The 25,680-nt window shown below is 39.6% G+C and overlaps 1 protein-coding gene across 2 annotated transcripts in view; it reads left to right on the forward strand.

Annotated features, from left to right (window-relative positions):
• Nucleotides 1-25,680, forward strand: part of PID1 (phosphotyrosine interaction domain containing 1) — a 258,676-nt gene that overhangs the window by 134,609 nt on the left and 98,387 nt on the right. The window contains exon 3 of one of the 2 annotated variants that reach the window (XM_067740317.1): nt 9,465-9,617. The exons of the other annotated variant lie outside the window; for it this stretch is intronic. Coding sequence (XP_067596418.1) covers nt 9,465-9,617 — 153 coding nt within the window. The remainder of the gene's footprint in view (nt 1-9,464; nt 9,618-25,680) is intronic. 2 annotated transcript variants of the gene reach the window in all.

Below are 25,680 nucleotides of genomic sequence, written 5' to 3' on the forward strand. Positions count from 1 at the left end.
CTGATCTTAGAGAAAATGCTTTCAGTTTTTCAAGTTTGAGAACGATTTTAGCTGTGGGTTTGTCATATATGGCCTATGTTGAGGTAGGTTCCCTCAGTGCCTACTTTCTGGAGAGTTTTCATTATAAATAGGTGTTGAATTTTGTCAAAAGCTCTTTCTGCATCTATTGAGATGATCATATGGTTTTTATCCTTCAGTTTGTTAACATGATTTATCACATTGATTGATTTGCATATATTGAACAGTCCTTGCAATCCTGGGATAAACCCCACTTGATCATGGTTTATGATCCTATTAATGTGCTGTTGGATTCTGTTTGCTAGTATTTTGTTAAGTATTTTTACATAGATATTCATCAGAGACATTGACCTGTAGTTTTCCTTTTTGTGATATCTTTTTCTCCTTTTGGTATCAGGGTGATACTAGCCTTGTAGAATGGGTTTGGGAGTGTTCCTCCCTCTGCTATATTTTGGAAGATTTTGAAAAGGATTGGTGTTAGCTCTTCTCTAAATGTTTGATAGAATTTGCCTGTGAAGCCATCTGGTCCTCGACTTTTGTTTTTTGGAAGATTTTTAATCACAGTTTCAATTTCAGTGCTTGTGATTGGTCTGTTTATATTTTCTATTTCTTTCTGGTTCAGTCTTGGAAGGTTGTGCTTCTCTTAGAATTTGTCCATTTCTCCAGGTTGTCCATTTTATTGGCATATAGTTGCTTGTGGTAATCTCTCATGATCCTTTGCATTTCTGCAATGTCAGTTGCTACTTCTCCTTTTTCGTTTCTAATTCTGTTGATTTGAGTCTTCTGTTTTTATCATGATGAGTCTGGCTAATGGTTTATCAATTTTGTTTATCTTCTCAAAGAACCAGCTTTTAGTTTTATTGATCTTTGCTACTGTTTCCTTCATTTCTTTTTCATTTCTTTCTGATCTGATCTTTACGATTTCTTTCCTTCTGTTATCTTTGGCTTTTTTTTTGTCCTTCCTTCTCTAATTGCTTTAGGTTATTAAGGTTAGGTTGTTTATTTGAGATTTTTCTCGTTTCTTGAGGTAGGATTGTATTGTTATAAACTTCCGTGTTAGAACTGCTTTTGCTGTATCCCATAGGTTTTGGGTCATTGTGTTTTCATTGTCATTTATTTCTATGTATTTTCTGATTTCCTCTTTGATTTCCTCGGTGATCTCTTGGTTATTTGGTAGTATATTGTTTAGTCTCCATATGTTTGTATTTTTTACAATTTCTTTCCAGTAATTGATATCTAGTCTCATAGTGTTGTGGTCAGAAAAAATGCTTGAAGCAATTTCAATTTTCTTCCATTTACCAAGGCTTGATTTGTGACCCAAGTTATCATCTATTCTGGAGAAAGTTCCATGAGCACTTGAGAAGAAAGTTTTTTCTGTTGTTTTTGGATGAAATGTCTTATAAATATCAATTAAATCCATCTTGTTTAATGTGTCATTTAAAGCTTGTGTTTCCTTATTTATTTCCATTTTGGATGATCTGTCCATTGGTGAAAATGGGTTGTTAAAGTCCCCTACTAGCATTGTGTTACTGTTGTTTTCCCCTTTTATGGCTGTTAGCATTTGCCTTATGTGTTGAGGTACTCCTTTGTTGGGTGCATAAATATTTACAATTGTTATATCTTCTTCTTGGATTGATCCCTTGATCACTATGTCGTGTCCTTCTTTGTCTCTTGTAATAGTCTTTATTTTAAAGTCCATGTTGTCTGATATTAGAGTTGCTGCTCCAGCTTTCTTTTTATTTCCATTTGCATGGAATATCTTTTTCCATCTCTTCACTTTCAGTCTGTATGTGTCCCTATGACTGAAGTGGCTGTCTTGTAGACAGCATATACATGGGTCTTGTTTTTGTATCCATTCAGCCAGTCTGTGTCTTTCCGTTGGAGTATTTAATCCATTTATATTTAAGGTAATTATTGATATGTATGTTCCTATTACCATTTTCTTAATTGTTTAGGGTTTATTATTGCAGTTCTTGTTCTTCTCTTGTGCTTCCTGCCTAGAGAAGTTCCTTTAGCATTTCTGTAAAGCTGGTTTGGTGGTGCTGAATTCTCTTAGCTTTTGCTTGTCTGTAAAGGTTTTAATTTCTCTGTCGAATCTGAATGAGATCCTTGCTGGATATAGTAATCTTGATTGTAGGTTTTTCCCTTTCATCACTTTTATGTATGTCCTGCCATTCCCTTCTGGCTTACAGAGTTTCTGCTGAAAGATCAGCTGTTAACTTTATGGGGATTGCCTTGTATGTTATTTGTTGCTTTTCCCTTGCTGCTTTTAATATTTTTTCTTTGTATTTAATTTTTGATAGTTTGATTAATATGTCTTGGCATGTTTCTCTTTGGATTTATCCTGTATAGGAATCTCATTGCTTCCTGGACTTGACTGACTGTTTCCTTTCCCATATTAGGGAAGTTTTCAACGATAATCTCTTCAAATATTTTCTCAGACCCTTTCTTTTTCTCCTCTTCTTCTGAGACCCCTATAATTCTAATGTAGGTGCACTTAACATTGTCCCAGAGGTCTGTGAGACTGTCCTCAATTCTTTTCATATTTTTTTCTTTATTCTGCTCTGTGGCAGTTATTTCTGCTATTTTATCTTCCAGGTCACTTATCTGTTCTTCTGCCTCAGTTTTTCTGCTATTGATTCCTTCTAGAGAATTTTAAATTTCTTTTATTGTATTGTTCATCATTGTTTGTTTGGTCTTTAGTTCTTCTAGGTCCTTGTTAAACGTTTCTTGTATTTTCTCCATTCTGTTTCCAAGATTTTGGATCATCTTTACTATCATTACTCTGAATTCTTTTTCAGGTAGACTGCCTATTTCCTCTTCATTTGTTTGGTCTGGTGGGTTTTTACTTTGCTCCTTCATGTGCTGCATATTTCTCTGTCTTCTCATTTTGCTTAACCTACTCTGTTTGGGGTCTCCTTTTTGTAGGCTGCTGGTTCGTAGTTCCCATTGTTTTTGGTGTCTGCCCCCAGTGGGTAAGGTTGGTTCAGTGGGCTGGGTAGGCTTCCTGGTGGGGGGGGGCTGGTGCCTGTGTTCTGGTGGATTCAGCTGGATCTTGTCTTTCTGGTGGGCAGGACCATGTCCGGTGGTGTGTTTTGGGGTGTCTGTGAACTTATGATTTTAGGCAGCCTCTCTTCTAATGGCTGTAGTTGTGTTCCTGTCTTGCTAGTTTAGCATGGTGTGTCCAGCACTGGAGCTTGCTGGTCATTGAGTGGAGCTGGGTCTTAGCGTTGAGATGGAGATCTCTGGGAGAGCTCTCACCAATTGATATTACATGGGGTCAGGAGGTCTCTGGTGGACCAATGTCCTGAACTCAGCTCTGCCACCTAAGAGGCCCAGGCCTGACACCTGGTCGGAGCACCAAGACCCTTTTGGGATGTCTGAGGTCTTCTGCCAGCGTTCAGTAGATGTTCTGTAGGAGTTGTTCCACATGTAGATGTATTTTTGATGTATTTGTGGGGAGGAAGGTGATCTCCATGTCTTACTCCTCTGCCATCTTGAAGGTCCTCTCCCTACTTTCATATTTTAAGTACTATGTTTTCACCTATTTTAGAAATCTTCTGTGTATTTTGGTAGATAAAGATTTAGGTATGTAATAACCCTACCCACTTTCCTTCCTCCATCTTCCTAATATAGTTACTTCTGAAATTTTAGTTTATTCAATATGTGCATAATAACTAACGGGTCCATCATTACACCCTGATTGTATTTTTTTGTTGTTCATTTTTCTTTGAATTAATAATTTAAGTTTAGAGTTAGTATAGTTTGTTCCTCAGTACTGTGTCAGATTTGGCATATACCTGTCAATAAATATGTTACTCAACTAGTCAATTATAGAAATTCTGTGAGTCTTTTTAATCTTCTCCTGGGATTCTCTCTGGTGCTTCTGCACCAGACTAGACTATTTGTTTCTAGGCAGTCTTCACTGTTATAACTCTGGAATTTCTCTCTCCTGTGGTGGATACTCCTCTGATTTCTTCCTCTTTTTTTAAAAAATTTATTCTCCTATTTTGCTGGAACACATATTAAGAAATAAAAATTGTGTGCCTTGTGTGCCTGAAAATTTCTTCATTCTATTCTCACCTTTTGGAAAGTTTGGCTGGGTATAGAAATATAAGTTAGATATAATTTCTTAAATTGTGAAGGCACTGCCCATTGATTTCTGTGTCTTCTGTGTCTTGGTGTGAATTTTTCACCCTTGCCCCAATTCATTTAATTGGAAAGTAGTGGATCTTTTCAATTTGGAGACTCTTATTTCTTGGTATTTTAGGGACTGTTGAGTAGAATTTCTCCTTCCCCTCCTATTTTTGAAACCAAAACCATATTTGACAAATATGAAACAATATAGATGGATCAGATAAAAATACCAGCTTTATAAAACTTGCTTTGGAGGATGTGGCTTATTTGTATAGACTCACTGGGTTTTCTCAAGCTTTCACATCTTTGTTGGACCCCTAGTATGTTACTCTGTTCTCTCCCATTCATTTTGTCCTTTTGTGCTTATGACTTAAAAATGTCCGTTATGATCAATTTAGTGGAGTTTGCAGAGGACATAAATATTTAAGGTCAACTTACCATCTTTATCCAGAAATCCTCTCTGAATTGTTAAACCCTCTCTAAATTGCTAATTTTAGCTGTTTAAACTTCCTTGTTTTATATTTTTATCTGAGATAGAAATGGTGATGCTTAACTTACTTTCAAGTTTAAAGAGATATTTATAAAGTACTTTGAACTTTTCCTAAGAGTAGAGCTGTATAAATAAAGTACCATTGTTATTCAAATACAGCTCCCCTTGGTTTGAATGGAAAGGTCAATGAACTATAGACAAAATAGTGGCAAATGAGATATAGATGTTAAAGTGGCAATAAATTACCCAGATCATAAAAAGGTCATTAATCGTGCTCTTAAATAGGAACAGCTATTTCTTATTACATCTCTGTGTATTTCAGTTCCTGACTACCAGCAAGTAATTATAAAAACCACTGTGACAACAGGGGCAGATGTGTTCCTTGGTGTGCTGGCTGTTCATTTCTTTGTTTTTACTGAAAATATTATACATTCATTTCTTGGCAGGAGAAATGATGTCTGGGCTTCCGTGCATACTGAGTTCTCTGAGTGAGACATTAGTTAGATTGGCGTTTATGAGTCACCAGTCATCTTCATAAGCCAAATCCGGGAATTATAAAATAATTTACTCAGGAAGTAATGGGGATAAATGAGGTTTCATCATCCTGGGAAACAGGAAAGCTACCTTGTGAGCTAATGATCCTACTGAAATTAGGTTTTCCCCCCACACCATTGATGGATGAATCCATTCTCTTTAAAACTTGTTTTTGTGACACTTATGAGCAGTGTTAAAATTCTCATTTGTCACCATCTAGCTGTGCCTATAATATTTGCTAGGGCAGGGAAGGTGCTGTCCGTGATCACAGAGACATCTTACTATTAGTCTATTCGTGGGATGATGCAAAACAAATGTTTACTTTTCTCCTTGAATAGCTCATCAGTTCATTCAGAGCTCACCTTGCTTGTGTCCAAAAGTCCCTTCTTTGTTCTCTCTTCCTTCTTCTCATTCTAAAGGTGTCCTAAAGTCCTTTCAGTCCTTACCCCTCCCTCACAGCCCCATCCTCTACTGGGTCTGGCTGACCGGGAGCATTTGGGGATTGGGGAGACCTACAGGGGCTTTCAGGGCCCTCAGCATAAATTTGCCACCAAACAAACTTTTATCTTGAGGACAAAAATTGACTCTTTTCTATAGCAAAAACCTGGTTTATTCATAGCTATGCCAACAGAATCTGGATTTCATTTGTCCTTCTTAGCAAGGGTCACCCCTCAGAAGAGAGGAAGAGCAGGGAGGGAGGTAACTCATTCTGCCATGTGTATACTGGAGTCACTCTGAGAAAGAGAGTCAAAGGAAGGGAATCTAGAGTCCCCTTAGGACAAAGAAAAAATTAGTTTATTCATTCATGAAATGAATTAGTTTATCTGTCACTAAAATCCCTACTAGGGACTTTATGCATTTTTCCTTTTGCTTCCTTTTAAACAAAATAAACATTCACTACTGATAACTATAAATTTATTAATATATAGGGTAAATCTATATATTAATGGTTACTGATACATTTATGTATATTTAAAAATACATAAAATGGAAATTTTAGAAGAATGAGCTAAATCTGAAATAAATGATATTATGTATCTATCTTTTTAATTGCAATGGCTTCATATTATCATCAGCTTAGGCAGGTTCTTTAATTACAGTGATGTAAAACCAAATTTCACATGGCTTTGATGACTTCAGTATTCTTTGGCTAACCTTTCAGATCTAATCAGATCATCAGTTTTCACCCTAGAATGAGGTAGAAGAGATCACATGACAGAAGGAGATGTCGTCTGGTTGTGTGTGAATTCTTTTTATTATCTTAAATCTGTTGTTTATTAGCGGGGATTTCAGCTGGGCTTTGTTAAAATCAGACTATGAAACCCATAAATTCATGGAGATGAGCAAATGTGAATGGGGTAATGTTCTGAGTGATCACAAGAGTGGGGCGGCCCCGTCAACTCCTTTTCCACGGCAGAACCACACCCTTGGAGACTTCTTGTTCTGTGTGTGACACTAGTTATCTGACATATGGACTGGCTGAGGGTGCCAGTGTCAGTCTGTATATTAAGCATGAATTATATTGAATTTATTTAACATTTTTGAAGATAAAAATAACTGTAAATAGAAATTCTAAGGTACACCATCCCTAACCTAAGGGGTTCTATTGCATACCTCCCGGGGTGTACTTCGGAGACAAAGGACCTGGAGTACGGTGGTAAAGACCTTGAGGCTGCTTCTTGGCTTTGCAGAAGAGCATGGCAGGATTGTTCACTGATACTTGCTGTTGTTTCAGGAGGAAAAAGTGATAGGCTGGTGTCAGATATTTAGATTTAGACCAAATGCCTTCTTGGGCCATGCAGCAGGTGAGAAAGCCTAGACCCATCAGGCTGAGTGACATTCTTAAAAAAGAGATGGGAAATCAGCCTTACTGTTTCATCTTCTTCATTTCTGGGCCAATCCGGTAACACTGCTCCTCCTTACTGTATCACCGGAGAGATAAGAAAAGAAATCATAATCACTCATGTGGATGTTAAAGACATCAAAGGAAATGCAGCTCATCTAGCTTTGGCCAAACTCTGAAATTTATTGACAGCTAGCAGCCAGTTAGCATAGCCAAGATGGTTCATTAACTAGGGCAGACTCCACATTTGTGGGTCGAGATGTCTTTGCAGCAAGCAGAAGAGACTTTCTCAGTGCCTGAGTGTTTAGACTTGGGCGTTTTTCGTTCTTCTTGTTCCATAGATCACAACACAGGTTTCTGGAATAGAAGGATGCTGAGATCAGCACTATCTGAAACATGGAAAATGTAGGATTCTGTGAAAGGAGCAGAGTGTCGTTTTCACTGTATCTGTAGGATAGAGGATGGATTCACCTCACTCATGAATTCATAGTGGTTTGTCTTTAGGCTTCAGTATTTGACTCATTAGCTAGTGATTATGCTGTGGCTGTGAATAAGGTGGTATTTGAGACGTTGTATCCTGTTTTCTTTCTTTTAAGTGTGAATAAAGGTAGGTTAAGTGCCTTGACAGTGATGTGGAAGCAAGATTGAGAATTCGTGTATTGTGAAGGAGCGTTTGGTATAAGGAAGCTCTTTTTTCCTTCTGCCTCTTTTTCTTGCCCTTCTTTTTCTCTTTATTCCACCCTTTCCTAGTCCCTTTTTTCTCCTACCCATTTCTTCCCTTTTCCCACTGTCCCCTTTCCTGCTTCCTTCCCTCCTCCTATACCCTGGATCTCACCTGTCCAGAAAAAGCACCGAGGGCCTCTGATTAGATAGGTTCACACTACCTTCCCAGCCTGAGCAAATCACCTTGGTCCAGGGGTGGAAGGTACCAGCCTGGAGATTTTCTTCTGTGGTGGAGCTTACTCAGGCTATCTGAACTTCCAAAGGGAAATCAGATACGTTAGGATTGTGGAAAGGGGAAACTGACACAGTGAAACAACAAAAATACGTCTATAGCAAATAGCAAGATGACGATGTAGAACATTAGATCTTAGGCCACAGGGTGTCTTGTTTCTGCTCCAGTTTTGATTCAATGATCACCCAATAGTCAAATGAGTATTTTGGAGAATGCGGAGTTGGTATGCAGGTAACTCTGCAAGAAAGAGGCTCTTGGAACCCATTTTGAAGAGCAGGAGTTTCGGTCGGACTTTAGTGATGGACAGATAGGGGAGAAAAACTGCATGAGAAATCCGGAGAAATGTGGGACAACGTGGGCGAGCCTGGAGGACATTATGCTAAGTGATAAAAGCCAGGCACAAAGACAAATACTGCCTGTTCTCACTTATAAGTAAAATCTAAAATAGTCAGACTCGTCAAAGCAAAGAGTAGAATGGTGGTTGCCAGGGTCCGAGGGGGTGGGTAGTGGGGGAAATGAGGAAATGTTGGTCAGAGGGTGCAAAGTTTCACTTTTGCAAGATGAATAAGTTCTGGAGATCTACGGTACAGCGTAGTCAACTATAGTTAACAATATTGTATTGTGTACTTGAAATTTGCTTAGAGGGTAGATCTTAAGTGTTCTTATCACCCACAAAAAGACAACTTGTGTGAGGCGATGAATATGTTAATTAGCATTGCTGTGGTGATCATTTCACATTGTATGCATCTATCAAAGCATCACAGTTGTACACCTTAAAATATACAATTTTCATTTGTCAGTTAAACCTCAATGAAGCTAAAAAATGTCTAATAAATTTTTATAAGTGCTGAGGCTTTTTCAGAAGACAACTTGTTGCTCTAGTCTTCGCACATGTGACGTGACCATCACCACTGTTTCCTGCCTCCTTCTGAGGGTCCAGGAGAAACGTGGAGGTGCGTGGGGTGGGGGCTGCTTTCTGCTGTGATTTGACAATGGAAGCAAAAGGCCATTTGCTGTCGTTGTCCTCTACGTTTCCAAGAACTTGTTTGCCTTTCTCCAGGCACGTCGTTTCATTTCTCATTTCTACCGGCTGAAGGTCCAGTGTGTTCTGCAAGGTGCAGTGGGAGGGAGACCCGTGCCTCTTCTGCACAAAGGAAAAGCTTTGCCTGCCTTACGCGGAGGAAGGCTGATGCGTTTCCCTGTGATCCATCGAAGTCTGTCTTTTGCTTTCTTCCATTTTCTCAAACAGAACAATGGAAAGCCCGTTCCGTGCAGTTTTCAATGGCCTTGATGTGTGTATATTTATAAATTAGCTAAGCAAAGTGCATCATTTATAGAAAGCATAACTCTTGGTGCTGGTTTATGGAGATTCAGTTACCTGTGTAATTGATGCAGATGCATTCGACCTAAATCCACCTATTCTCTTCATCCCCGCGTAGAAGTGTGTATGTGTCTTTATTGTTATTTTGTTTATTTGTGTCTTTCAGCGCTTGAGGACTGACTTACTTTACAGTGTTTTGAGTTCAAGCCTTTGTTCATTTCTCTGCCTCCATTCGGGACATAATATATTTAAGCCATTAACATCTAATTGGAAACATCAGACTGAATTTAGTGTCCTTGATTTGAAATTCAGTCCTCTGGTAAGAGATAAATATCATCTTTACTGTTAGAAATTAACTTAAATACGTTGTCTCATAAAGAATGATAAAAGGATAAATGATGATGCTTTATTTTCCACTCTCAGGGCCCCTGATTCTTTTTATTAAAGTACATATGTCACCTACTTACCCATACAAATATGCATGGCATGTCTGACAGAAATCATTTCATTTTCTCTATGCTTTTGTTCCTGGGACTTCCCCAAATGTATTAACTAGAACAACTACTTATGAGGAATCAGAAAAGGGCATTGCCTCATGCAGTTTACTTTACTTGAAATTGATGACATACACAAAGTTTTGTGATTAAAGAAAAAGGATCATGAACTTAATTTATTAAAGCTCTTAAATATAAGAAAAAAAAAAATCCCTCATCTTCCGCTTGCATTTTTCCTTCACTGTTACAAGCAGAGCTCAGTGGTAGGAGAGAGCCGTTTGTCTTAAGGGAGTTGAAGTTTTCTGCTGCATAGACTTCAGTTTATGGCTCATTTCTCTAAGAAAAACATGTTTACCGAAAAGGTACGTGATGAGATCTGGCATAGGGTGTATGAACCTTCTACCTAATGTTTTGCATCACTGCAGTGTGTAGTTTTAGGTTAAGGTAGAGCTGAGAATTTTGAGCAAATAGTTATCTAAATTTTCTCAGGGGTCAAACAGTACTAATAATTTCCTTAGTCAATTTATGCCCCTGAAGTTCAGAATAACCAGCCAGTAGGTTTGAATCAAAGAGGAAGCGCCAATCCTTAGTTGATTTTTTAGTGGAGGGTAAATAATCCGTTATCCTTAATTCACATAAAGAGGCCAAAGAAGCTATTTTCATATGTAGGAAATAGGTTAGGGGGCCAAGTCCAAGAGGGAGGAATATTAACTTTATGAAATGATTCTCTATTAACCAGTGAAATATCAGAAAACTCTGTTATATTAGTTATCCATTGCTGCATAAAAATTACCCCCAAATGAGTTGCTTAAAGCAGCAAACATTTATTATCTCACAGTTTCTGAGGTTCAGGAATCTGAGCGCAGCTTGGCTGGCTGCCTCTGCCTCGGAGTCTCTCCTGTGGCTGTCATTAATGGAGCTGTTGGCTGGGCTTGCAGTTTCCTCTCAAAGCTCGACTGAGAGAGGTTCCACTTCCAAGCTCTCTCAGGTGGTTGTTGGCAGGATTCGGCTCCTTACAGGTGGCTGGACTGAGGACATCTGCCAGAGACCTCATTTCCTTGCCACGAGAGCCTCTCCATGGGGCAGCTCTCCAACATGGCGGCTGGCTTCCATCAGAATAAGCAAGTGAGAGAGCAGTGGGGGGGGCGGATAAGCAGGACACAAGACAGAGTCTTTTTGTAACTTAAACTTGGAAGTGGCATCTTAGAAGCCAGTCACAACAAGATCCGGTCCACACTCAAGGGGAGAGGATTATCCAAGGACGTGAATACTGGGAAGTGAGGATTGTGGGGCCATCTTAGAAACTACTAACCACATCTGCTGCCTGCTCTTCAGACCTTATTCCATTAATCAACAAGCATAAATTGAGCTTGTTGTTTACTGTCTAATAATGAGTTCTGCATTTCACATGATTACTCTTTTCCTGCTTTATAATGTACCCATCCTTATCTTTGGGTCTTCTTTGCTGCTCTGGGTGTCCGTCTTTTATTTTCTGGACGGTAATTCATTTAATTGCCACATTTGGGAGTTACCAAAAAAACACTCATTGCAGCTTTGCAGCCGAAGTTCCTTCTTGATTCAATGAGATGCTTTCATTCCCTGCACCACTCCTTGACTCCCACCCCTGTTCAGTGTTGTTTTGAAAAGCTGGACCTGCTGGAGACTAGCCTTTCTGTAGCCCTAGGTTTTGCTGTAATTATATCCTAAGCATTTTTATACAGAACTTTTGTATCAGGTGCCGCCGAGGAGGATGCCGTCTCTTCACAAGATAGTCTATTGGGGTACACCTTTGCAGACCACACAGCTCACACTCTGAAGCTGTCAAGTACCATAGTTTTTTGAAAGTGAAGGTTCCATCAGGATTGGAGGGAGGCGCCAGTGTATTTTAGGATTGACCAAACTCAACAGGAACCACACTGGAGAGCCCTCCCGGATCATGGGAAGTAGATGTTGGCATATGTGTAACTAGCTAGTCACTGCTGGAAGCATCAGCTAGATTTCTTTTTCTGTGTAACAAAGACAAAACATAGGCAACTGACTAAGGTGCTGACTGTGAACTAATGAAATGTTAATGAAAGTTCTGTATATGAGGTGTGTTGATTTGTCAGTCATCCCTGTCTGTTTGCTATTTGGCTATAAGCATCATGAAAATTTATGATTTCTTCATTACCTCGAAGAGATATCTACACTCCCATGTTCACTGCAGCGTTATTCACAACGGCCAAGATATGGAAATCACCTAGGTGTTCACCGACAGATGAATAAATAGAATGTGGTATATATACATACAATGAAATATTATTTAGCCACAGAAAGAAGGAAGTTCTCCATTTGTGATGACATGGATGGACCTTGAGGGCATTATGCTAAGTGAAATAAATCAGACAGAGGAAGGCAAATACTGTATGATCTCAAATCAGACAGAGGAGGACAAATACTGTGTGATCTCACTTACATGTGGAATCTAAAAACATCAAACTCTTGGCAACGACGAGCAGACTGATGGTTACCAGGGGATGGAAGGTGGAAGAAATGGGGAGACGTTGGCCAAAGGGTACAAACATTCCACTGTAAGGTGAGTAAGTTCCAGGGATAATGGTGATCATAGTTAACAATACTGTACTTATACTTGAAAGCTGCTGTGAGAATAGATGTTAAACGTTCTCACCATCACAACAATAACAAGATGGTAATTATGTGAGTTGAAGGAAGTGTTTACTCACCTTATTGTGGTAAACATTTCACAATATATACCTGTATCAAATCACCACACTGTACACCTTAAACTGACACAGTGTTATATGTCAATTATATCTCAGTAAAGCTGGAAAAAAAAGAAAATATGACTTCTGAAGTCAGTCATAGATGCATGAAACCATCTATTTTTTTCCCATGATATTCCCTCCTGGCCTCAGTGACTTAGCTAGTTAATTTGATTGATTATGTCTCATTTGGCAGAAGTGGGAGGTTAAGCTCCACTTTGCTCATGAGATGGTTGTGGGAAAAGGAGTTAGAATTCTATGTTCTGTGTTTTCATCCTGTTTCTTTTCCTGCTGAGAAATAGTGCCTCATTTGAGATGAGACATGGCAAGGACACAGACGGGGTAAGGACCTTTCTCCTTTCTTAAATGACTGTGTGGATGAGGTGTGTTCATTAACTCAGGAAGTTAATATATGTGTAAGGCCACAGTCAAGGATTTTATCCACCTACTTAACCTGGTCACAAAGTTTTGGAGTCAGAAGCAAATTCTAATTCCACCTTGCAGTAGTTGCCTATCCTTTTATTTTTTCCTTTTCCATTATGGTTTATTATAGGATATTGAATATAGTTCCCTGTGCTATATATAGTAGGACCTTGTTGGTTATCCATTCCATATATAATAGTTTGCATCTGCTCATCCCAAACCCCCAGTTCTTCCCTTCCCTACTCCCCCTCCCCCTCGGCAACCACAAGTCTGTTCTCTATGTCTGTGAGTTTGTTTCTGTTTTGTAGATAAGTTCATTTGTGTCATATTTTAGATTCCACATATAAGTGATAACATGTGGTATTTGTCTTTCCCTTTCTGACTTACTTTGCTTAGTATGATAATCTCTAGGTCCATCCATGTTGCTGCAAAACGCATTACTTCATTCTTTTTATGGCTGAGTAGTATTCGATTGTACATAGGTACCACATCTTCTTTATCCACTCATCTGTCAATGGACATTTAGGTTGTTTCCATGGTTTGGCTATTGTAAATAGTACTGCTATGAATATTGGGGTATATGTATCTTTTTGAATTACAGCTTTGTCTGGATATATGCCCAGGAATGGGATTACTGGAGCATATGGCAAGGAGTTGCCTGTCCTGAAGCAACTTAATTTTCTTAGTCTCTCTTACATAATCTGTAAATGGGACTAATACTCAGCTGGCAAGGTTGCTGTGAAGGCCAAATAAGATAGTAACAGGTAGTGGATGGTAAATAGAATAGCTATTGTTTTTCTTGCTTTTTTTTTTATGTAGTTTTTAAATCCCCACAGCTCAACTCAAATGCTTTTATAAAAAGATTCTTGTATTATTTATTTCATTCATGACTTTTGCTTTAAACACATATTGTGCAATTTACCATTTTCACCATTTTGGAGTGTATCATTCAGCGGCGTTTAGTACGTTCGCCCTGTTGTCAATTATCAAGACGGTCTAGTTCCGGAACATCTTCATACCCCAAAAGGACATCTCTACCAGTCAAGCCATTACTCTCCATCCTTTACACCCCAGCCCCAGGCAACCACTCATCTACCTTCTGTCTGTATGAATTTGCCTTTTGCCTTTTCTGCATATTTCGTATAAATGGAATCATACGATATGTGGCCTTTTGTGTCCGGCTGCTTTCACTTAGCATCATGTTTTCAAGGCTTCTCAGTTTTATCTCACGTAGCCATTTCGCGAGTGTATGCTGTGTATGAGGGAAAATAATTCAACATGTGTGCTCTCTGAATGGTGGACAAGAGCAGTGTCATCTTTGTAGGAGGATGAACCGCAGGAACCATTCAAAGACTGAGAAGAAAGAACAGTGGGAAGGATGCCAGCAAATTCATTTGTAAATCAGCGTCCACTGAAATTGCTTCCCTTCCCTCCATCTTTCCCTCTGTGCTCTCTTGCACCTCTTCACCCCTTTCTCCCCTACCCCCTGCTTTTCCCCTTCTCAGTCTCTCTCTCTTTCTCCCCCCTTCTTCATTTTTTTTTTTTTTTTTTTTTTTTTTTTTGCGGTATGCGGGCCTCTCACTGTCATGGCCTCTCCCGTTGCGGAGCACAGGCTCCGGACGCGCAGGCTCAGCGGCCATGGCTCACGGGCCCAGCCGCTCCGCGGCATGTGGGATCTTTTCGGACCGGGGCACGAACCCGCGTCCCCTGCATCGGCAGGCAGACTCTCAACCACTGTGCCGCCAGGGAAGCGCTCTTCATTTTTTCACTTCTTTATTTCCCTTTTTTGTTCTCTTTGCGTGAAGGTAGAACTAAAATAGGTTAGTACTAAAATTTCCTATTTGTGGGGATTATCCCTAGAGTGTAGTAAAATTAATTTACATTAACCTTTGGGATCAGAAAAAAAAAAGTCCAGTACAAGAGCTTCGTTAAAAAAACAAATGATCACATTTATCTCTTGTAAAGAATAATCTACAGCCATGAAAAATCATGCTTAATTGAGTATTTAATGCTTTTTAAAAAGACTTTTTTTTAAATTAAAGACTTTTTTCTTTTTTTATACAAAATAGTACTGCTGTATTTTCCTCAGATTTTAACAAACCAAATAATTATTATACATAATCTGTGTGCATCTTCATGAAGAAAAAAATTAAGGTGATACCATTAGAGCAGTCATTGTCATAGTATGGGACAATTACTGGTGCTTTTAGTTTTCCTCTTGGTGCTTTTCCTGTCTTCAGAATTTTCAACAGTGCATATGCATCAACCTTTGGAATCAGATAAAAAAGGATAATAAACATTGTTATTGAAAGTGTGCTAGTGGAATAGCTCCATTTCGGGCCGTGAAGCCAGAGATCTGTCTTTAGTATAAAGGAAGAACACTCATTGAATGATGGCTTTCAGATGGGATGATTTTGTCCCCAGGATCATTTGACAATATCTTTTGGCTGTCACAACCAGGGAGGTGCTACTGGCATCTAGTGGGTAAAGGCTAGAGATGCGGCTAAAGATTCTAAAATGCCCAGGGTGTCATCCCCCTACCTCCTCACCAATGAAGAACTATCCAGCCCACATGTCAATAGTGCTGAAGAAGAGAAAACTGCTCATTGGTTAGTTTAAATATTTTAAATTAGCTCATTGGATAGGATCAGTAGAAAAGGTCATCACTTGGGTTGTCTTTAGGGGGTATAAAGAATTAATTTACTTTGAAGTAGCACTCTGATGATGAGAAATCAAGCTGTTTCTTTCCTCTTACACCTGCTATCTGTTCCATTTTGTTTTTTTAAATCTGGATCGTGAGAAGAAGCCAGGCAATATATCAGTATTTGAGGTTAGCATGTTGATACTGATTTAGGTCATGGAATTCCATGGAAGCAAGGAATAAAGGTAACTGCCACGTAGAGAGTACTCAGATCAAGCATAATGAAGAGAATTCTGGCTGAGGGAATAGTGCCACCTGCTGAATTGTGTTTGTGTTTTCGACAGGTTCTAATTTATGCAGGTTGATGCCTGGAAGTGTTACTTTTAATTATTGATCTGTGCATCTTCTTAAGTAGTTACTACCAGAATGTTAAAAAATATTTAGTTAGTTATTGGATCAAGGTGTAATTAGAAACAGCTGTGAGCAATTGTATACCATCCAGCTCCTGAAGTAGCAAACAAAATTGTACTTGAAGACCTCGGATTGATTAATAGAGATTGTATCTGGCAGTTAAAACAAATCCATCTGCAGTTTGAATGCTACCAGCCAGTTCCCTTTACCAAGATAACCAGAAAGCCTGAAAAATGCATTAAATGCACCATTTCCAAATAGCACCAAGTTGAAAAATAGAAATTCAGGCACATAGTGTTTGCTGCAAAAGAACTGTCAACGTTTCATCCTTTTTTTCTGAATTCCAGCTTTGAGCTTTACTCTCTGTATATTTTTAAGTGTACATTTAAAATCTCCTCATCTTTTGCCCAAGTAATTTAAAAAAAATTCTACAGGGTAGTGCATGCATTTTGATATATCTCTTTAATAACTACATTTTTAGATAACTTGAAAAATTATTTTGAATTACATATTGAATTGGATGGGTCAGGTAATTTGTCACCATGATGAATCTCTTCATTGAAGTTAACTAGTTTGTCTCATAAAATTATATGCCTCTGTGTAGTATGTTAATTCTTGCTCCTAATCAAACATTTAATTACATAATGAGCTTGGATTAATTTGTCACCTGAATCTAGAGCTCATTTGTACAAAATTCAAAATGGTATGTATCAGAGAGAAACTAAGAATTTCTAGCATTTTGTGACAAAGTTTTAACAATGTATGCCAATAGCAAAACAGAGGGTTTGTTCAAGTCCAGAAAAACATACAGTGATAATGACGACCAAAAGCTGGAATTCTCGTGTTTATTTATTTATTCTGAATTGTGGGCTTGAAAGTCAGTTTTGTAATGTTGACCATTCACTTAATTTCTCTGGGATGGTGACTACCTGTCACATGAGCACAGAGGGGCCAGTGTGTGAAGGGGACGCCCTCTTGCTGAGGTTGTCAGTTGGAAATGGGGGCTTGTGGTCCTCAGACCGTCACTGGAGATGTGAAAGGACCGTGTTCATCTTCTAACCCTTTACTCTGTGTGATAAGTATATCCTTCCCTTCCTGTAGCCAATTTTAAGCCTTCCTTCTCCCAGAAGTGAGGAGGATGTGCACCTTTAAAAGGAGATGCTCCTACTAAGTGCCATTAAATAAATGAGAAACAGCCTACCATCTGGGAAACACAGAAGTTAATACTCAAGGATTGGTTCCAAGAACAATACAGTTGTCAGTGTCTGCATTGTTTTTTTCTAAGATTGCTTAACGGGTTTGCTCCCAGACCTCAAGATGACATTACTAGATTATAACCAGCCTTCTTCTGTCTCCTGGAAATTGCTTGACAGTGATTGATTCTGAGTTAGATAAATATTTCGTACTCCTTTCAACCTAAGCCGAGTTTTGTTTCCTCTTTCAGAAAATATTAAGCCCCTTTAAGAACCGAATTTTACTTGATTGACCTTTGTGATTTATTCAGATCTCTGCTGAGATCTTGGTTTTTAATTGCTAAATAGGATCAATGAGTGGAACTCATGTCTGGCATGAATTGGTGCCTTTTGAGAGAATGGATATTTTGCCTAAGCTATAGTCTTATAGGAAATAAATTACTCCTAAAGTCTGGCTGCCATGGTCATTTTTGTGTGTGAAGGGGATTCTTTACTCTTTTCATATTTTTTTTGCATAGAACAATCTAGTATTTATTTAAGGTTTATTTATGCTCAGATGTTATGGGTTGAATTGTATCCCTTCAAAATTAATATGTTGACGTCCTATTTCCCTAGTACCTCCAAATGTGACCTTATTTAGAAATAGAGTCGTGGTTAAGTGTAAGTACTTGAGGTGAGGTTATGTCAGAGTGGGGAGGTCCTCTTATCAACTGTGACTGCTGTCCTTATAAAAAGGGGGAGTTTGGGCACAGACACGCACACAGGAAGAACTCCATGTGACTGCTGGAGTTATCCCGCCACAAGCCAAGGAAGTTCCAGAAGCCAGGCTGGAGACCTGGAACGGACCCTTCCCTAGCACGGCCCTGCTGAAACCTTGATCTTGGACTTCTGGTCTCCTGGACATTGGAATGATAAACTTCTGTTGTCTAAGCCACTCAGTTGTGACACTTCGTTACGGCAGCCCCAGGAAACTAATACATCAGACCTTAGGGACAGTCCCATTTCTAGTTGAGGTCCGCTGCCTTTTATGAGCCTTTACTTTGTGCCAGAAGCTGAGCTAGGTGCCTGTGACACAGAGGGAATTAAGCCTTCCAGGAGTCCAGTGTCACGAAGGAAGTGGACTGAAAGGAATTGGGAAGTTTTGTGTCCTTCTAAGTTCGTAGTCACCAACTTGAATGGACCCATGAAATTGTCTGAGAAGCTACTAGTTCCCTAATTGACTTACTCAACCACATTCCACGGTGACTATTCAATCTCTGCTGTCCTCCTTTCATCTCCACTGTCCTCTGGTAAAAAAGGACTTTCTTCTGCCTCTCGTGTGGTATTTCTTAAAGATGATATTTTTAAAGACTTTCATATATATATATATATATATATATATATATACACACACATACATACATACGTATATACACGTATATGTATTTTTTTTTAAGAAGAAAACAAGAACTTTCCAAAAGGACCAAGTTTCCTTTTCTTGCCTCAACATCACACAGGCATCACTTTGTCCCTTTCCTTTGTGGCTCCAGGCTTCTCCTCCCTGGACCTATTGCTGGGACCTGCACACTCGGTAGGGAAAGTTCTGCCACCCTGGGAACGCGAGGGCACATGTGTGCCTGCAGCATTCCAGATGGGCTGAGGGCTCGAAAGCTATTGAGACGACTCCTTATCCTGCCCTTCATGACATAGTTATTCAGAGCTTCGATTCGCATTTCAGTCACAACGAAGGTTCAAGTGTATTTTGTTTAACGACTTTTAAGGGAACTGACGTTTATTTTGGTGATAAAGCTGAACAGATGCGGGATTGCCAATGGCTACTTAAGAGCAAAGTATCCTTGAAAAATATCTCCTTCTTTGTGTGACTGCTTCAGTTTCCGGGTGGAGCTAGTCCATGCTTCTTTGCTGTAATTTGTGTGAGTGATGTTGCTGGTAGGTTGCCATGGTGACTTGAGCCCACTGGGCAGCAGGACAGATTTTCATTGTAATGAGTGCGAGCACGACAGCTCAGCCATGGGTGCTGCTCTACCGAGCCACCACCTCTCTCATTAGCTTATGAGGTCACTGCATGGGGGCGGCGGGGGCGAAAGTGTCAGGGGACAGATGAGAAAGAGAAGCATTGTGCTTCGTTTCCTCTGCCTATACTCTTAGGGAAGAGACCATGACTCACTTGGGGGATACAGGCAAATCAGATTGTTGTTAGAAATGTGCTTCTTAATAATGCTCTTTGCATAAACTACTCTTCCAAGATAGTGATGAAAGAACACTTTCTGAATAGCTGGGGTTCGATTTAATCTACTTATGCAGAACCTAACATGTTATCCAGTTGAGGAGAACCTCTGGGCAAGGCAATGAGAATTAAAATATCTCTTACCACGGTGACATTTAGATTTTGTTGTGTGGGCATGCCTGTGATTGCCGACGTGGAATTTTCAACAAATGAACTTCCCATAACTTCATGTTTTGGTGGGAATAGCATAAACACGGAGGGCTTTGCAGTCAGGGGGACTTGTCTTCAAGTCTCAGTTCTGTATTTATACCAAGCTGTGCGTTCCCAGACAAATCGCTTGCCTTCTTTAAGCCTCAGTTTGTTCATCTTTTGAAAATATGATATAAATACCTGTCTGCAGGGTATTTGTAAGCATCAGAGATGATGAACAGAGTGACCTGAAAGATGATAGACACTCCATGCATGGTGGTGATTATTATTATTATTGTTGCTTTTAGTTTAAAAATAAATTGAAACGAAGGAAAGCTGACAGTTTTTTATTGCAGCGTTCATGTAATATTCGTTAAATAGCTTGGGTTTTCCAAGCATTATCATCCTAGAGGAAGTCCACTCTATACAAATAAAAGCATTCTTTGGCTTTGAGCATTTTTTTCCTTATCAAAGATTCTCCTTTGAGCAATGAAAGTAGTAAATAAGTCCCTTTGCACATTTCAACTTGAAACACTTGGAACTTTGTACGGTTATACCAACATCAGAGAGTCTTTCTCTGATTGCTGAGATGCAACAGTTAGTTGAAGGGAGACAATGTAGTATCACTATTTGGACCAAGATTTAAAAATATTTTTCTATTTGAGTTTTCAGAGGAAGTTTACGGGAATGCATTTCCTAAACTGGATTTTGCTTTGAATAAGTGCCCTACGATGAGGTTGTAAATGTCGAGTTTCCTTATTGCCTTCTTGGAAACATCTTTAGCTGTTGAGAATAAGTGAGTGACATTTGCGGGGGGACTGGTATAACAGTCCCAATCCATTTACCTGTGGTTGGAAGCTTGTTTAGTAATTTAGTCCCTAACAAAATGTGTAACATTGGTGTCCTGGGGGAATGGGAGACACAGACAGAGCCTCTGACAGCTTTCACTGTAGAGGAGAGAGGTGTAATCTCATCGATGGCGACTACACATCTGAAGGAGGCATGTGACGTTTGAGGAAGATGAGCTGTATGGAGGCTAGAGAAAGGAGGGCCAAAGAGGATGTACATGGCACTGTTTTTCCAGACTGTCTGAGAGGTAGAGAGAGCGAGAGAGAAAAACAGACAGATAGACAGACAGGTACCATCTCTGGCATATAGGAGTTTTCCAGCCACATGGTGGGCTGTGTTAGTTCATTACACATTTTCATTATCTTGAACAGTCGTTCTGAAAGCTAAGGGGTGCAGATTTATTTCGCAGGGGACACTTGGCAATGTCTGGAGTCATTTTTGGTCTTCACAACTGGGGAGGTGTTAATGGCATCTAGTGAGTAGAGGCCAGAGATGTTGCCAAACATCCTCCAATGTGTGGTACAGCCCTGCAACAAAGAACTATCCAGCCAAAAAGCTCCGTAGTGCCAGGGTGAGAAATACTTGGTGTAGGAAAAAAACATACCTTCAGACTGGCGCGTGTCCTTCTCACTTACCCCTGCTCAGAATGTCACCTTCTGACGGCTTACTTTGCATTTTGGACACTTTGACTCAAGAAGGGGGTTGTCTTCGCTTGCCCTGCTATAACAAAATACCGTAAACTGAGTGGTTTATCCATAATAAAAATGTATTTCTTACAGTTCTGGAGGCTGAAAAATCAAAGATCAAGGGGCTGGTTGATTTGGTGTCTGATGCGTGCTCTCTTCCTGGTTGCACATGGCTGCCTTCTTGCTGTGTCATCACCTGGTCCAAAGAGTGAGCTAGCTTTCTGGCCTCTTCTTTTTTTAACTTTTTAAATTTTTGGCCACATTGGGTCTTCGTTGCTGCGCGCGGGCTTTCTCTAGTTGTGGCGAGCGGAGGCTACTGTTCGTTGGAGTGCGTGGGCTTCTCATTGCGGTGGCTTCTCTTGTCGCGGAGCATGGGCTCTAGGGCGTGCTGGCTTTAGTAATTGTGGCGCATGGGCTCAGTAGTTGTGGCTCGCAGGCTCAGTAGTTGTGGCTCACGGGCTTAGTTGCTCCGCAGCACGTGGGATCTTCCCACACCAGGGATCGAACCCATGTCCCCTGCATTGGCAGGCGGATTCTTAACCACTGTGCCACCAGGGAAGTCCCTCTGGTCTCTTCTTATAAGGGCAATTCTACTGATGAGGGCTCCAACCTCATGACCTAATTACCTCCCAAATCCCCCACCTCCACATACTATCACTTTGGGAACTAGATTTCAGCATAAGAATTTTTGGGGAGCACAAACATTCAGCCCCCAACGCGGGTGTCCTAGCTGGTGACTGATAACTTTTTAGCCTCCAATTGAAATAAGCTGGCAAACTTGCTCATTCATAAATTTCTTAAAATTCAAGTCAGTTTTGAGTCCGGTCAGTTTTGGATACCCTGGGCAAAAGTGGAGGTAGAATAATAATAAGCAGGTACAATTTCTATGCCCATTTTATAGAACAGAAAACAGAGGGGTTATGTCTTAGCGAGCAAGGGAGCAAAGGAGTCACCAAATCCTTTCCCTTTCCCTCCTGGACACACGGCTAGATTACACTTCCCAGTCTCATTGGCAGGTAGATATCCCATATGACTGAGTCCTGACCACTGAAATGTGGGCAGAAGAGATGTATTCCTTGTCCAAGCCTGGCCCATGAAATGTGCAGATGTTCCTCCATTTTCCTTCTCCTCCTGCCATCTGGATGGAGAGGCTCCAAGTTCTAAGAGGAGGGTGGAGTCACAGGCTGAGGGAGGACCTGCTGCTTGGAGGACAGCTGTCTGACCAGGAAGCTCAGCCCTGGAGAGTTACTGGCGCAAAAACTAAACCTTTACTTTGTTAAGCCTCCAGAATGTTGGTTAAAGAAGTTATTAGCCTGCTCTCACTAATAAGACAGTGAAATAGACAAGTGCAAACATGAGGGGACACTTGGCTTGTGGCCGTCTTTCTGGAGAAAGTCACCTCAACTGGATATGCAGAGATACGAAATGAATGACATTTCTGAAGTTGCTGGTGTTTATATTTGTAACGCTCTATTTGGAATCACGTTTTAAAATCAAAGCATCCGTTAAGACCTCTTTATCGGTATTTTACACAGTGGGTGAAAGCTTATTTATATCTCAGACCATCATTCTAGTGATTTCAGGCTCCTAAATCCTGCTTGCAGATTCATAAATTCACATATTATCTCCTAAATGCTAAGTGTTGCATATGCATCTGGGATTTAGCTGAGAAATGTGGAAGACAGAGAATTTTTTTTACCAGACCATTCCCAGTTGGTTGTGCATCTCAAGAGCCAAAGCTTATTACTTTCCAAGTTGTAATTTAAACTTGTTAAATTGCCTCCAGACCCATCATTTTTATGTAGCATAATGGGAAAAACTCAGTGCTCTGGCTTCAGATGAGTTTTTTCTTTTAATTTTCTCTCTCCAAAATCCTACATCCTTTGGGGCTGCATCGTCATTATTTCATAGACTCTTCGAACAGGAGCATCTTTTTAGGAAAACTTACTTTGTTGTTGTTTTTTGAGAGCGAGAGAGAGATTTGCTGTTGCATCTGGCAGGTGGCTCTTTTTGAGAGTCTTTCAAACTCATGATGTAGTCACATTTTAAGATCTTTGTGGGATGGCTGCAAGGAGAAATTAGGCTTTATAACTATGCAGGAAATTGACCTGGTAAACACATTAGAGTTGGATTGTCTTCTGTTGCTCCCTAAATAGCACCCAAAGAACGTGCACTCCATAGCCATCTCGGAACCTAGCAGGAGCTTTGTTGCTGAGAGACAGAAGGTTCACATTTTGTTCAGTATGCTCAATATACTTCAATGGAGAAAGCCTTCAATGGTAGACCAAGCTGCCTGTGTGAAGGCAGGCCTCCCACAGGCATACACTGCACATGGGGAGATGAGCTTGGCTAGTACATAGTAAGTAGGTAAACGCTCGATGGCCCATATTTAAATATTTAAAGAATGGGATGATTTTCAGAAAACTTGTCTATTCTCATCTTTTATTTTATTTTCATGGATATGAGGCTACAATGTCTGTTTTTACGGCGGTGAGGGGAGAAGGAAAGGGAGAACTGCTTACACGTTTCAGTATAGTAGAACCTATATTCTAGGCAGTTTTTTCTTTGATGTTTTCGAGTTCCAAGAGGCAGGTTTTGTAAACTGATCAGATCAAGTTTGATTTGCTTTGTCATTTGCCTCGATAATTGATAGAGAATTTTTAAGTGTGCAGAGGAAGAACTGGACCCAGAATGAAAGCAGTTCTTTTTTGCTGCCTGTATTAGTCAGGACAGAATGTTATGCTCTGATAACAAACATTCCTCAAGTGTCAGTAACCAAAACGATGCAGGTTTGTTTCTTACTTACAGCACATACCCACTGGTGGAGGGCTCTGACTCATGTCATCTTTACTCTGAGACCCCAGCTGCCAGAGGCTCCTGCCTATGGAGTTTCACAGGTCTCAGTAACGGGCAATAGAGCATGGAAAACCATACATGGGTTCTTCAGTGCTTCTTCAGATCACTTTTGCTCAATTTTATTGGCCAGAGCAAGTCTTATAGCTAAAACCAACCTCAGAGAGACAGGGAAGTGAGATGTCCTGAACACTAGAAGCAGAAACTGCATAGCAGTAAATAGTGGTAATATTTTCTTCACTGTCCCACCCTGAGAGATACACACTCACCCATGTAGACATTTAACCCTAAGCCCAATTTTGAAATTGGCCTCCAAGGCAAAATGAAGAAGTCTCATGAGGGGCAATTTTAGAAATACTGTTCAGGATAGGAGATATACAAAGAGTTAGATTCTTCTTCCAACTCAGGAATCTTTTTTTTTTTATTGAAGTATAGTTGCTGTACAATAGTATATGAGTTACAGTTGTACAATATAGTGATTCACAATTTTTAAAGGTATACTCCATTTATAGTTATTATAAAATATTCTATTCTTCATGTTGTACAGTATATCCTTGTAGCTTATTTTATAGTTTGTACCTCTTAATCCCCTACATCAATTGTGCCCCTTCCCTCTTCTCACTGGTAACCACTAATTTGTTCTCTAGACCTGTGAGTCTGCTTCTTTTTTGTTATATTCACTAGTTTGTTCTAGGTTTTAGACTCCACATGTAAGTGATATCATATAGTATTTGCCTTTCTTTTTCTGACTTATTTCACTAAGCAGAATACCCTTCAAGTCCATCCATGTTGCTGCAAATGGCAAAATTTCATCCTTTTTATGGCTAAGTAGTATTCCATTGTATAAATCTTTAGTCAACAGGTGGTAGTAAAGCATTTTGTTTTAGGGGCTATTCCTCCACCCTAGACTCAGTTATGCAGTAACAAGCATAGTACAATCTCTGAACTGGGAACATTTAATTTAGTCACCTCATTTAAAAAAATAAATGCAGCTCAGACTAAATTTAGGTTTTTTCTTGTATTTTTCTTTCTTTCTTTTTTTTCTTGCTAAATAGCAGGTCAGATATCAGTAATACATCCATAAATGTGAGACATAGTCACAAGTCTCATTTTCAGGGTCTGTTAAACTGACTAAAGGCAAATATGAAGCGTGAGAAAAGGACTTTAACATGTAATTATAGAGAATTAAAGGTGATGCTATCAGATTTACTGCCAGACATAACCTCAGTTCTTTCTTGTTTGTAACTGTTGAGAGCATTAAGATAATCTTTTATCAATTTTTTTCTTTTTCTTATTTTGTTACAATTAAAAAACATTTTTTTCTTTACCCAAAATAAGTAAAATGTCAGTTGCCTGGGAGAAGTCAGAAGGAATACCACAGCAGTAAAATGGAGCCATCCCAGGATAGAAAGATTATGATAGGAAAATAGATTGCCTAATACCCATCTACTGCAGCCACCAACAAAAGCAAAGCTCCAGACTTCTCTTTTGAAACTCCTCCTTAGGTCAAAAAGAAAATAATAAAATTAACTCAGCATGATGCCTGAAGAGTAAACATTTCATTTTATTTTGTCTTTGCCCCAGGTTTTAACAAACACATACACAGAAAGTCTCTCATGGTATCCTCAAGTCTTTCTGTGATTTATTTACCATG

This window comes from Pseudorca crassidens, chromosome 6 (genome assembly GCF_039906515.1).
Source record: "Pseudorca crassidens isolate mPseCra1 chromosome 6, mPseCra1.hap1, whole genome shotgun sequence".
In the NCBI taxonomy this organism is placed as follows: Eukaryota; Metazoa; Chordata; class Mammalia; order Artiodactyla; family Delphinidae; genus Pseudorca; species Pseudorca crassidens.